At 49.1% G+C, this 13,596-nt stretch overlaps 2 protein-coding genes across 4 annotated transcripts in view; both read right to left on the bottom strand.

The window, feature by feature from the left end:
• CHST4 (carbohydrate sulfotransferase 4) overlaps positions 1-13,596 on the bottom strand; it is a 330,552-nt gene that overhangs the window by 42,985 nt on the left and 273,971 nt on the right. The gene's annotated exons all lie outside the window — the stretch shown is intronic.
• ATXN1L (ataxin 1 like) lies at positions 1,343-12,015 on the bottom strand. Of its 2 annotated transcripts, none has more exons than XM_025888905.2 (3): positions 11,866-12,015; positions 9,920-9,987; positions 1,343-8,811 (listed from the first exon to the last, which is right to left on the bottom strand). In XM_025888905.2, the coding sequence occupies exon 3, from the start codon at positions 8,689-8,691 to the stop codon at positions 6,628-6,630; it is 2,064 nt and encodes a 687-aa protein (XP_025744690.1). In that variant the 5' UTR covers positions 8,692-8,811; positions 9,920-9,987; positions 11,866-12,015; the 3' UTR covers positions 1,343-6,627. The 2 variants fall into 2 exon arrangements, with proteins under 2 accessions (XP_025744690.1, XP_025744689.1); XM_025888904.2 differs by having other exon boundaries at positions 1,343-8,808.

Genomic DNA, 13,596 nt, shown 5'->3' with positions numbered 1-13,596 from the left:
TCCATAGGCTTAAGGCTATTTAATAGTGTTAACTGACCCCCCTCCCCACCACCAAACTAGGGTTAATTCCTACCAGGCAGGCTGAAATATTTCTGTTCTGGGAATACAAAAATTTTAATAAGCTTATTCCAAAGTACTGGACATTTGAAGGAAAGTACTTAATTGCATCAAATGTCTGTCTCTCACAGATCTCCATACTGAAGTCCTATTTGAGATGCCTCAAAACTGTTGAGCACTCACTATGTGTCAGAGATTATTCTGAGCACTTTACATGGATTATCTCATTTAATTTTCCCTAGCAAACTAGGAGTTAATACAAACTCAGGAGCCCAATGCCTAGATTTAAAATGCTGCACTGCCGGGCGCCTGGGTGGCTCAGTTGGTTAAGCGACTGCCTTCGGCTCAGGTCATGATCCTGGAGTCCCTGGATCGAGTCCCGCATCGGGCTCCCTGCTCAGCAGGGAGTCTTGCTTCTCCCTCTGACCCTACCCCCATCTCATGTGCTTTCTCTCTCATTCTCTCTGACTCTCAAATAAATAAATAAAAACTTAAAAAAAAAAAAAATAAAAAAAATAAAATGCTGCACTGCCATTTAAAAACTAACTTTGGGCAAGTTACTTAACCTGTCTTGGTTTCCCCAAACACAATATGGAAATAATAGTATAAGCAACAAATGACTATTAATATATATATATAAACATGTATTAATATAATTATTAATATATGTAACAGGATGGTTTGTGGCACCTAGTAAGTGCTCAATAAATATATCTGAGTCACAGTCCTGTATCTGAGTGTTTCACCTCTTACTACTGGCAAGCTTTCTAGTTTAGAAGCAGTAGCTATGATTGCAGCTGATGTATTCCAGCAATTTCTGGAAGCATTCTTGGGGAAAGAAAAGAATTGGAGAAAAGGCCAGCAGTGAGGACATCTACAAGTCCTTGTGATTGATTGTGCTAGTATCTAAGTCTACAGGTAGACTTCTGGGTCACTGAAATACACACCACCAGAACTGCAGATCTGCCCAGAGCCCACCACATAAAGATGGGCACTATTAGCCATTACAAGCTCTCCCATGAAGGCCTTCTATCCCCCACCCAACAGCCACCATCTAAGGCTGGGATAAGAAGAAGGCGCAAACACCAAAAGGAAAAGCTAGTAGTTTATATAGATAGATATATAGATATATAGATATTGATATATATTGTGTTTACATAGTCCACAAGTTAAATGCAGGTATCCATAAGAAGAGCATTAACAATAAAAATACAATCTGTGTGTAGCCAAGTACAGAGACTTAAAATGGTAAAACAGCAAAAAGGATCTCACAAAAGTACAAATATACAGTACAAATTGATTTATTTAAAACAGTTACAAAAAAGCACAACAAAATAGAGATTATCCTTAGAATTATTAATGCTTTGTTAAAGATCAGGTAGGATTAGAGGGTAAGAAATGGTACTGGGTGGGGGGAGCACCTGACTAGTTCTAAGGCTTTAGATACAATGCAGTTGATTACATATTAATTCAGCCATTACATACTGGGGATAGTAGTTGGGGGATCAGTAATTTATCTACAGGGAACTCCTACACAAATCAGATCCATCCAGACCTCCCCAGTGCCGTCCTTCTTTACTCCTCAGGACCCTAAAGCCACCTGATGGCAACATTCCCACTTTTCTTTCTCCACCCCATTCCCTATCCATATATTCTTCCCTCCCCTAAGGTGCTGTGCAAGCTGAGAGCAGTCTGCTCTCTGCAGCTGGAACATATACTGTTTTGGCTACAGGGATCCTGTGTGACTAGGAAGGTTGTAGGGGACAGCCTTATTTTAATACTTCAAGTTTGCCACGGGTACAGTCTCTTCCCAGCACAATCTATATTCTCTCGAGTGTGAGTATCAAGCAAGGGAGGGATGAACCCTGCCTTCAGCAATACCAGCAATGCACTAACCACTCACAACTCACAACCACGTGCAAACTCCCTGTCCAGGGAGTGGGTGTAAAACCACGGTGTCACCAGCTCGCTCTCTGAAGAACCTCAGTCCCCGTGACAGTCATAAAGACAGAAATAAATGCTTGCAAGTTTGACAATAGGTAAAGGCACATGGGCTGCTGCCATACACACACTGTAGACAGGAACCCAATTTGAGGCCATCTTCACTGCTGGGCATTTGCAGTAGAATGGCTTTGGGATCACACAGACTTTGAGTTTGCAACCTACTGGGGGAGGATCTAGGCTTAACGGGAGAACTAATAAAGAAACCTTAGTGTGAAAAGTGCATTTATTACTACTGTTCCTGCTGGGGAGGCTCAGCAGGGCAAACCGCACCACCTCTCCTTCCACCCCAGGCACTGTGCATAGTCTGCAGGTAAGGAGAGAGTGCAGTCGACTCTAGCATCTCGAGGGCCAGTGTCATCCTAGGCCCAGAGCAGGCTTCTGGCCCAAAGATGGACCCTAGAGTTGAAAGAGCAACTGATGGCTGCAAAGACCCAGATGCTTATTTTATTATTGCATAATGTGGGAGGCCTTCTCTAGCCCAGGGAAGCTGGACGGTGCAGGCTTCCCAGCAAAGGGCTAATAGGTTCCTGGTCAACATCCAACCTTGCACAGTCCAGCTCTTCAACTGTAGTGTACACTTTTTCCCATCTGGAAAGTATTGTAGCTTCAGTGTGGTTTAGTAAACTTAGCCTTAGGAGGCCAGGAAGTCTCCCTAAAACTTGGCCTCCACCCAATTTACCTCGCTCTTAAGACTGTGACCTAATCTCCATGGCCAATTTAATCAGGTATCTTTACTCCAAAGGACCCAGGCCCTTTTCCCAGTCAGCCCATGTCCACCCTTCACCTCCAGTGTGATCATTCAACTCTCCAATGTGCATGCATGTTGCAGGTTTAAATCATACCACCACCCTGTTTATCTCCTATGATGTCCACTGGTAAAAATAAAACTAAACCCCACTGAGGGGCTATTTCGGTCAAACTTCAAACCCTCTTCAGTCCCAGAATCCACATAACTAGAGCTAGATGACCCTCCCTAGGATGCTGGCAAAGGCCCTAACCTGGTTCCCCATCATTTCTTTTTTAAAAACAGGATATACGATACCACAAAGGAAAGCAATTAATACATAGAAAACGCCCACTAAGACCTGTTTGCTTCTCCCTCAAGACAGTCAGATATTTGGAGCCTAAGGGCTCCCAACAAGCACTGAAGCCACATCCCTTTGGGTTCACCAGCCCACCAGCAGCATTTCATACTATCCCTATTCAACGTGACTTTGCTATAAAGTAAGAGTTGCACAGTAAGAATGGACAGGATGCCTGGATTTCCTCCATATGGTCAGACAGGGAAGGGCAGGGCGCTACAAGGGCAGCAGGCAGGACAGTGAGCAGACAGCAGCAGTGGCAAAGCAGCACAGAGCAAAGCCCTTGGTGTTATGACTGACTGGGACCAAGACTGCAGAAGGGTCAGTCCAGATCTGCTAGGGCCCCTCCCCTTGGATATAAGTATTCAGCTCTGAATCCCCTTCCCCCATGCCACCACCCTCCATGCGCCCCCACCATGTACACCATATACATCTTGAGAGGAACGATGATCCAAGACTTGGATGTATTACCCATCCCTTACCTGATCACTCTACTCCCAAACTGGTGTAGGCATTCCTGGTTAGTGCCAGAGTTAGCGGTCCTCCTTTCTATTCCTAAACTCTGGGAATTTCCTACCACTGACAAGGGAGCGGCGCTGGCCTTCTTCAGTTGCCCATTTCCCAAAAAGCTGACAGCTTCCCACTAAAATGCTCACTATCTCAAAACCACTCTTCGGTCTCTTGCCAACTTAGGAAATTCATTTAAGGAAGAACAGACCACCAGAGGCCCCTCTCATTTCTCATACCTGGAAGAAAAGACTGAACCGGAGGGAAAAGACAAGCAGAATGCCACAGCTCTGACCAAGATTGAGAGCACAGAGCTTCAGTTCCTGGGAGCCCATACTTTACAAAAGACACCTCTGCAGCTTCACAAATGGAGCATTCGTAGATTACGTACACATGGCATGGTACTAGAAGAGCTGCAGCTATTCCTTCACGGGCAAGAGACAGAAGAATAGCAGCAGAAAAGTCAGGGCCCAACCTGCCAACGTGCACATGATGTTCTCTTTCCAGGATTAAGTGGAAATTACCAGGCTGGGAAGTGGAGGGTCACTTGGTTTCAACTACTGTATCTGGTTGGACAGAAGTTTGCTCCCAGCAGGAGGAAGCTTAACTCGTGTCCTTGGTGGACACCTCTTGAGTGTCTACTGTGTGCATGCCACTGTCTTCAGTTGGTGAGCCTTCCTATGAGGAAGGAGGTTTCTGAGAAACCCGTGCAAACAATAATCCCTAGGAATGAGCTGATCACAGAACAGCCAGAGATGAGGCCTTCTCCCAGGGCTGTCATCGGAGAGGGTTCCTCAAGACTTAGCCCCATCAGCCCCCTCTGTAGGAAACAAGCCAGAGAAAGCAGCATTCAGAGAAAATGGGGGACAGAGAAGGGAAAGGTGAGGATCCCAAACGCATCCAAGGTTGAGTGTTCACCAGAGTTGGTGTTTGGTTCTGAGGTGACCCGGAGACTTAAGTACTCACAGTCAGGTCAGTAGCTTCCTTTGGATGGGCCTCTAAAACCTGACTGACTGCTCTCTAGGAATGAAATAGTGGCGTGTAGGGCTTGTAGCAAACAAGCCGGTCTCAGTCACTCTGTTCCCCCAGGAGAACAACCTTTAGCACCTGAACACTAAGAATGACTCCATTCTCAGAACTCCCCCTCCCCCCAGGAGGTAGGTAAGATTATTTATCCCCATTTGGCAGCTGGGGAGGAAGTGAAAGAGCGAGAGGTCACAAGACTTGCCTGAAGTCCTCGACAGAGCAGAGATCAGACCTCAGAGGTTTGGGACTCCTGATGACAGGCAAGGCCTCGGCCAGTCCAGGTGCATTTCTAAACGAAATGCCAGGATCATACACTGGGAGAAGCCTCATCAGAGAGCTGAGTGGACAATACCCTGAGTTGCTTCAAGAGTCTGAAGACCCCTGAAAAACACACAAAAAACCCACCCACCCACCTGAAAGCTGGTGGGGGAGCCTAATTCTCAATACCCAGTGGAAACCCATAGTCCAAGCTTATGCTAAAAGTTGTGAAAACGTGAGCTTAAGACACAAGGGGGGGCAAATGCAACTAAGATTGAGAATGCTCTTTGCAGAGGAACAATCCACCACAAAATGAGATCTAGGAGACTTCAGGGACGGGAAACTTATCAAGACTATCCCAGAACCTTAGAGTGGGCTACGGGAGGGGATGGCTGGGAGAAGCCTGAATGCTGATCGGAAGTGGAATAAGATGGGAGGGGCTGTGTAAAACACGAGGACGGGCACTGCCCAGCCAGGTGTATTTGCCCTGACCCAGGGCACAGTTCCCTTCTTGCTTCTCTACCAAGCTCTTCAGCTGCAGAAGAGGAGAGGACATGATTCTTTCTGTATGAGTTTTGAAAAACAGGGAATATAACTGATAGAGGAAATCAGAGAGACCCCTCCACACCAAAAACTAGAGGTCTTGGTCAGAGTGGACAAAAACAATTTTGCAGAAGGGGAAAGACAGTGCAGCTACAAATCAGGCCCAGGTCAAGACACCATGCTGAGGACAGGGCAGAAGGGTGGGGGCAGCGCAGGCACTTAGGCACAACATAGACAGAAGAGGAGAGTAGGGGACTGGGGACAAAGGTCCACTGGTTCTTTCAAAAGTCACCATTACCAACTAGAAATTCGGTACGATTTCGAAGTAGGTCTGGCATGCTGGGTACAAGGAGCTCTGTTAAGTCAGCTACCTTTCCAGAAGCCCTGCCTAGAGACCAGTCACCTGGCCATCAGGTCTTTCTCCCAAAGTCCCCTGACTGGGTCCTGCCAACGCAGTACTTCACTCTGAACCCTGGAGGGGCTTCTCTTTCTCCCAGTGCTAGAAGCCTTGTGGGAGGAACGGTGGGGAGATGGGAAAGGGCTGAATGAAGCACAGGATCAAGCAGAGTCCTGTAGATGAGTGCTCCTCCCCCACAAACCCACAGACATCTGTAACAAAATCACCCTTTAAAGTGCACAGCTCTCAAAAGAAGAGTTCTGGGTGGGAACCCTCTTAATCCCGATCATGGGGCTTCCTGCCCTCCCACCACAAAAAAGAAAGGAAAAAAACTTCAGACAGTTGAACTGCTACTATAAGCTGTGGATCATCATTTTTGGCTCTTTCTTTGCTCCCTCCCTCTGCCACCTGCCCCCAAAGCCCGACTTTCCCCTTGCAGGAGCTAGGGATGGGGAGGAAAGAACAGGGAGGCCCTGATATTTGGAATGTTTCTTATCCTGTGTGCACCCCCATCCTTCCTTGGCTCAGGCCTGCTGCTCCCCCATCACAGCACCCTCTGGGGCTGTCCTGAAAGGATGCCATGGGGTAATGAGCAACAGACCCTGCCTTGGGAGGCTGCCTTTATGCCTCCTCTTTCCCCCCAATCTCACTGCCAAGAGAGCCATTCCCTGCTCGGCATGTGCAAATCCTCTGCCTGCTCACGGTGAGGCCCAGCTCTGGGGTAAAGCCCCAGTCCTGGTCTGGGAGAGAGGTTCATTTTCCTGCATTGGAACGCCCTTCGATGGACAGTTTTACCTCCTGCGGAATGAAAGAGGGACGGAGCAGTGCAGCCCGTGCCTCCTCCCCTTGCATGCTGTATCTTTGGAAGCTTGGGGCTGGCCAGCAGGCCTGAGCACCAGGCTCCGGCTGCGAGGCCTCTACCATTTGGGAGCCCTCACCTGACGGCTGGCTCTTCCCCTCACTGTCACATTGCTCTCGGGGTCCCAAGACTGTCCTCTCAGGCCTTTCTCGGGGGGGACCCAGCTGGCCTGGGGGAGCACAGCTAGCCTGAGAAACTGAGTTACTGTTCAAGCTCTGTAAACTGATAGAGATGCAGACATCTCCCACCTGCAGCCGATGGCAGGGCAAAGAGAAGAGCTGTGCAGTCCGCCCAGGGCTGCAGGAGGACCAGCCCTGGCCATACACAAAGAAGGGGTGCTCGGGGGGCACCTCGATGCTCACTTTGCTCTGCTGCTCACCAACCACAAAATGCAGCATGACAAATCCAGGCCACTGGCTCTCCTGAATGTCCACGACCGTGCTAGAGTCAATCTTCAGGCCCCCGCTCACTTCGGCACTGCGCACAAAGTCCTGGGTCTGGAGGTCCTCCACCCGCTTCAGCTCCCCTGTAGCCAGCTGGATGATGGCGCCTTTCATGAAATGGGAGGGCAAGTGGGAGGAGGTAATGGGGGGTGGCGTTGGCTCCTTATCTGGGAAGGTGGCTCTGGCCTGCATGTCCAAACTTGATGCCACCAGGATCTCCGAGCCCATGGACAGCAGACCTGGGTCAGTTCCAGTGGGCACCAGGTTGCCATTAGCTACAACCATTGCTTTGGGTAAAGGTCTATGTTTCACCAGTTCCTGATGGGATTGAGGGTAGAACCCTCGGGCCTGATTTTTCTCGGCCATCTCTGCTGGGTTCCTGGCTGACCCTCGCCCCTCACCCTGATGGTCAGGGGTATGATGCGACAGGTTGAGGGGGCTGGGCTCATCCTTCCTCTGAGCTGTCACCACACGATAGTCCTGAGAAGCTAAAGCGCCAACCACCCGCTGGACCTCAAGGTCGGTGTCTGGGGTCCCTCGGTGTGCCGGCACTGCCACCTCTACCCGTGCAGTCTGAGAACCTGAAAACAACTGTCCATCCACCACACATTCTACCACTGGCACCAGTCCCTGGCCTTCACTCTTGCTGTTGGGGGAGTCGAGGGCTTCGCTTTCCCGTCTTACTAAATTTCGTTCTCGCTGTCTCTGTCCGTTGGCAGCGGCTGCTTCCAGAGCAGACTGGCCCTCCTGAGGGGTAAGAATCGGGCTGGCACCTGCTGGAGGGGTTTCATGCAGAGTGTACCCAGCAGGTAGCCTGGACATCTGATAATAAATGGGCATCCGGCCTGGAGCAAGGTCCAGTGGCTGAGTACTCGAGTGTGGCAACTGCCCAGGTGGGGAGGTGGCAGAAGGGGCTTTGTTGAATGAGTGGGCTGGGGATGAAGCCTGGGGAGGGGGTGTGGCTCCTTCTGCCAGGAGTGAGGCATATGGCACAAAGTGTGGAAGGTGAGAGGTGGTGAGGTTGGCAGAAGGAGAAAGGAGGGGACTTGGTAGGAAATTAGGTGGCACAGCATAGGGCAGGCTATAAGGAGACCCGATAAACTGCAGAGAGGTGGACGGGAGTTGAGCATAGTGGATTGGGGGATAGTGGATTCCTGGATGTTGAATCAGTGAAGACGCTACATTAAATGTGGGGGGCAAGGGGCTCATGTTCACCACAGATGGGAGGCCAGTTGGGGAGAAGGTAGCAGGTGGCACAGCCACCTTATACAGCATACCATACTGGTCCACCGTCAGACCAGTGATGGCCTCAGCTCCATCACCCCCCAGGCTGACTCTGGCTCCTGCCTGGCTCTGCCCAGCCACCACAACCCCCCGGGACCATTCAGAGGCATCACTGGAGGGTGTGTGGTTAGTTGAGCAGCTGGTAGTTCTCCCCATATCCTCGCTGGTCACGGGGAGGTCTCGTTTCTTTGGTGGAAGGCATTCCTGACTCCTCTCATGAACAGGTTTCATATTGCTTTGTGGTGTTCCTGGAGCCTGGAAGGGGTCGGCTTGCTCCTTGGGACATCAGAAGGGGCTTCTCTGTGGCTCCCCTGCACCCCTCTCTGCTGCTGGTGGGGGCGCCCACATCTGCTAGGGAACAAATCAGAAGCAAAGAAAAGTAACCTAGGGGCAAACCAAGTCAAAGGAAGTAGCAGAAACTGTGCCCATGGAGGAAGATGCAACAAAGGGGACTGCTGGGAAAAAAAGGCATGAGAAAGGGGCAAACAAGGACGCTACCCTTCCCTCATTCATCCAGCCCAGGACGTGAAAGAAACAGTCAGGGAAACCAAAGAGAGCTACAAACATTCACCGACGCGTAAACAACCTGTGGGCTCTACAACCCGAGAGAGATCAACAGCTTCATGATCAGGCGTGCCTCTGATGGGGACCTTGACTCTTCCCAGCCTTCTCCCCTAAAAGATCTGACCAAATGGTTGTTGCTGCTGGTTCTTTTTCCTAAGCTTCTCCTTTGGTCACCAAAGATTACCGTGCTATCTTCTTTCCAACATATGACCTCATCCTTGCTTCCTTTCCCCAGCCCAATTTGGGTTATGATCTCACCTTTCCCCATCCCCCCACCCCAGGCCTGGTTAAACTCTCATCCTCCTTTGCCTCGTATCACCACTACCTCAAAGACCCGGGTGCCACTGAAAAATAGCGTCTTCTTTGCCCCATGAGATACTACATTCAAACTTGGGCCCTATGCGGAAAGTGGCTGTACTAGTGTGTTCTATAATGTATTTGTTTCTCCTCTTCCCTAAAGAGCAACAAAACTCTTCTGACCACACACAGACGTCCCCCACTAGTCTGGAAAGACTTTTCTTCTCATTAACCATCTTCAATGGACTTTCTTCATTCATTCTCTTTCTTTTGCCAATGGTTCCTTTTCCACTGTAGGTCTGCTCTAGGCACCACTTCCTAAATTCTGGTTCCATTCCTCCAAACCTGTCTGGGTCTCTATGATTCATAAGAAAGTTCTCTCCCTCCTTTCTCTTGCTGTCACCTCTCATACATGCTTCTGTCCATTGTCATAAAGTGCCCTTTTCGTCTGAGCATTTCAATGCATGAACCTTGTCACCTATTTCTTCCAATCAAGGCTCCAGGTCTTTGGATCTGGATATTAGACTGTTCTGTTTTTCCACTTTTGAATCCCAGATGGTTTTTTTGGCAACAAGGTATCCAAATTTCCCTTTATTACCTGAGCTTCCAGTAGTGCCTCTGAGCAGCTGCAGTAAGAAGCAGTGTCCTCCCCACTGCCTTGGGAGCCTAGAAGACAGAAATAGGAATAAAGTAAGCAGGAGTCTAGCCTCTCACTTCCCCAGGGTCATCAAGGTAATTCTAAAGCCACAAAAACATTAAAGTCCATGAGTCCCTGCCTCATGTTCTGCTCCAGAGGTACCAGCACATTTATCGAGTTTTTGGCATTTGAATAGAGAAACAGCTATCTCTTAAGCTCTAATTTGTAGAAAGACATCCCTGAAAAAAATTTTCAATGTGTGTCAAATTGCATTGTTTTCCTTAACATCATATTCTTCATTCTCTACCTGTACTTATTCCCCAAAGGTTAAATTTACTTCCAATCCCAATTTCAGGTAAATGTGCAACTAAAAATGGAAGATTCAACATTATTCCCATGTGAACAATGGGAAGCTGGAAAAATCAACTACATGGATTTCACCTTTATTCAGGGCTGATGAAAACACAGATATGGAGGTTATTTAAATGAGAAAAGTGGCACTAGAGGAAAAAGAACAATTATTTATGTTTCTGGGGCAGAAAAAGAGGTCAAGGGGGAGTCACTCAAGGGGAAGCCTTATTAACAGATTTTCAGGGTAAAAAAATAGGATCCTGTGTGTGAGTGTAAAATTTTCTGAGTGACAACTTCGTACCAAGTGTTGAATCAGGTGTGACAGAAAATGAAAATACTGCCTGGGTCCTCATGTAGCTATTAACAATGGGGAAACAAAGCTCACACTAAATTATCAATATCTGAATCTACACATGCCAGGAACATCAAACACTGAAGAATGGATCCTTAATCTCTGACAACAGATAAAGCAGTACTAACCAGTACTCTGAGAAACTATCCACTTTCCTGTCCAAGTCCTACAGAACTGCAAGCCTCTAACCAAACTGAAGCAACATTTATCTCTTAAGATTGGCAAGGTGTGTATGTACAAGAAAAGACGATGAGACAGGAAAACAAGGGGGAAAGAAAAATTCTCAGTTCCATAAACACAAATTACACAGTGGGCACGAGTCTTGCATCCCTTCTTCGCCAGCAGTTCCAGTAACTGAAAGGCAATTAGCTTTCTCCCTCGTTTGCAAAAGAAATTGGGGTCATATCTCCAATTGATCTTTGCTTCCTGCAACTAAAACCTTAAGGAAAACCTGCCTCTAGGTTAGCCAAACACAGTCGAATAAAAGAAATAAAAGAAGCAAGAGGTCTGGGGGAATGACAACAAAGAGCCAAGCCTGTCCACCAGGGTCCAACAACGCAAAACACATTTCGGAATCTGAAACCTCGGCCTCAAGAGGGGCTCGATGAGGACTTCTCAGAGGGAAGATGCAGCTCGTGACCCTAACCGAGCTAACAGGGAAGGGGGTCTGTTCCGGTGAGCTGCCAACGCTGCTAGTCACAGCCCAGAATCAAGAGATTGAACCCCAAATTCGGTGAGGGCGAGAGGTACGCCCGCCAGAAAAGAGTGGCGCTTGGAAGAGACTACGGGTTATGGCTTCCCGTGATCCTGCAATCCTTGCTTCAACAAGGGTAGGGCCCGAAATTGGGAATTTAACCTTTAGGGGTGGGGAGTCGATCCCTGAAGCAGAGGGACAGGGACAAGGCCCCGCAGACGATGCTTCCTTGTTTGGGGGCCCCTTCCCGCCCCGAAGACTCGGACACCCCGGCCCGCCAGGACACAGCCGCGGGGGCGCCGGGGCCTGAGGGCGCCTTCTGGGCCGGGCCGGAGAAAAGCGCGCGGGACTCTAGGCGCGGCCTCTTTCGCTCTCCCCGTCTGCGGTTCTCGGGCCCCGGTCCGGCGGGGCAATGGGCTCCAGGGGGCCACTTCCTCCTAAGCCGCGAGCCCAGGCCCTATTGGCCTTAGTGAGGCCGGCCCAGCGGCCCGCACTCCCGGCGACACTCACCGGCCCATCTCACGGCGCTCCTCGGGCTCCTCCCGCTCGTCCCGGAGCCGCCGCGACCGCGGCCGCCGCCATCCCCGGCCCCGGAGCCGCCCCACACCCAGCGCCCCCCCACGCCGGGCGCCCGGAGATGGCGTCAAGTGCGTTCCGCCCCCGTCGCGGGCAGATGGCGTCACCTCCCAGGCCCAAGAGCGACGCCCAGAAGTACCCGGGAAGGGAGGGAGGCGGCCCCTAGCCCCTCGCCCCTCGGCCCCAGCGCCCCCTGTGGTGGGAAAACGAACTCCTCCCCGGGGGAAACAGGGTCACGTGAAGAAGGTTGGCCGGCCCTCTCGCCCTGACCCCACCATGACCCCTGCAATCTCTCTACTCCAATAAATTCTGGGGGTTCCCAGACAGAGCCCTGGGGCGTGGCCAACAGCGACCCTCATTTCCTGGACTTCCGGGGCCTGACAGGTGAAGCCTCCTCTTGGGAACCTCGGAACCCCCGAGGCGACCCCTGTCCAGGAAAGTAAGAAGATACCCCTGGAGACCCAGCGTGGAGATGGGGGAGCTCTTTGAGTTGAGAAATGACTTTGACGGGGATGAGAATGGACACGATCCAGGATCTAGGGGAAGGTGAAGCGAGTAGTGGGAACTTGAGGGATGAGAGGAAAGGGTTCAGTAGAGTGGGAAGAGCTTAGTTTAGTGGGAAGAGGACTTGACTATTCGATCAAATATTAGATCACCATTCATTGCCAGTTAACTAGTCAACTTCATAGTAACATGAACATCTGATTAACCATAAGTGAAAAAGTGAACACCAGTCGAATTTGTGGTTTGATTACAACTATGTAAAAAAAAGGAGTTCTGCATACAGTCAGAAACAAGCTAAACTGAGGGAAAAAATAAGTTTAACTATTAGAGAGATTGGATCTGAGTGGATTTTTCCCCTTTCACTTTCTGCAAACTCTGTTCACTAAATAACAATTGATTTTTGTTTGATTTTAAAAATACTGGCTGGGCTCTGGTCCCTACTCTGGCCTTAGAAAAATCATTTTACTACTTTAGACTTAGGTTTCCACTTCTGCAAAATGAGGAACTTAAATTAGATGAAGGGGTGGGAGTAAAACGTAGATTAAAGAGCTCTCTATAAGCATTTTAAGTGAAAATTAAGCAAATATGTACAGTGTGATATCATGTATTAATGTGAAAATCATATGTAACATATAAAGACATATTTATGTATCAGTACAGAAAACGAATGGAAGGCTGTGTAACAACCAGTTAACACTGGTTATCTCGGGAGAGGAAAGTGGCATTGGGTGGTGACCAAAAGATACAAAAGGGACTTATTGTTTGGATTTCTTTTTTTTTTTTAAAGATTTTATTTATTCATTTGAGACACAGAGATAGAGAGAGCACAAGCAGGGAGAGAGGCAGAGGGAGAAGCAGGCTCCCCACTGAGCCAGGAGCCCCACGTGGGGCTGGATCCCAGGACCCTGGGATCATGACCTGAGCTGAAGGCAGACGCTTAACCATTTTATGAAAATATTATCTTAGAAATATTAAGATGAGTAAGTTAAAATACAAGTAAAGTATATGGTCTCTAAGATTCTTTCTGGGGAATCAATAGACCTCAATTTTGGTATTTTCTCACCTGGATGGGCAAAAAGGATCATTAAAATCATTGAATGCCACCACACACACACCTTGCACCAGTGTGTGAAACAGTGAAGCTACTGATCTGTAGCCATC

This window comes from Callorhinus ursinus, unplaced genomic scaffold (genome assembly GCF_003265705.2).
Source record: "Callorhinus ursinus isolate GAN/ISIS: 27379988/994484 unplaced genomic scaffold, GSC_fseal_2.0 scaffold37, whole genome shotgun sequence".
Lineage (NCBI taxonomy): Eukaryota > Metazoa > Chordata > Mammalia > Carnivora > Otariidae > Callorhinus > Callorhinus ursinus.
The sequence above is the reverse complement of the archived record's forward strand: the minus strand, read 5'-3'. Positions and strand labels throughout refer to the sequence as shown.

Excerpts from the sequence above, each read along its gene's own strand:
- ATXN1L (XM_025888905.2), bottom strand. The coding sequence starts at position 8,691 with ATGAAACCTGTTCATGAGAGGAGTCAGGAATGCCTTCCACCAAAGAAA.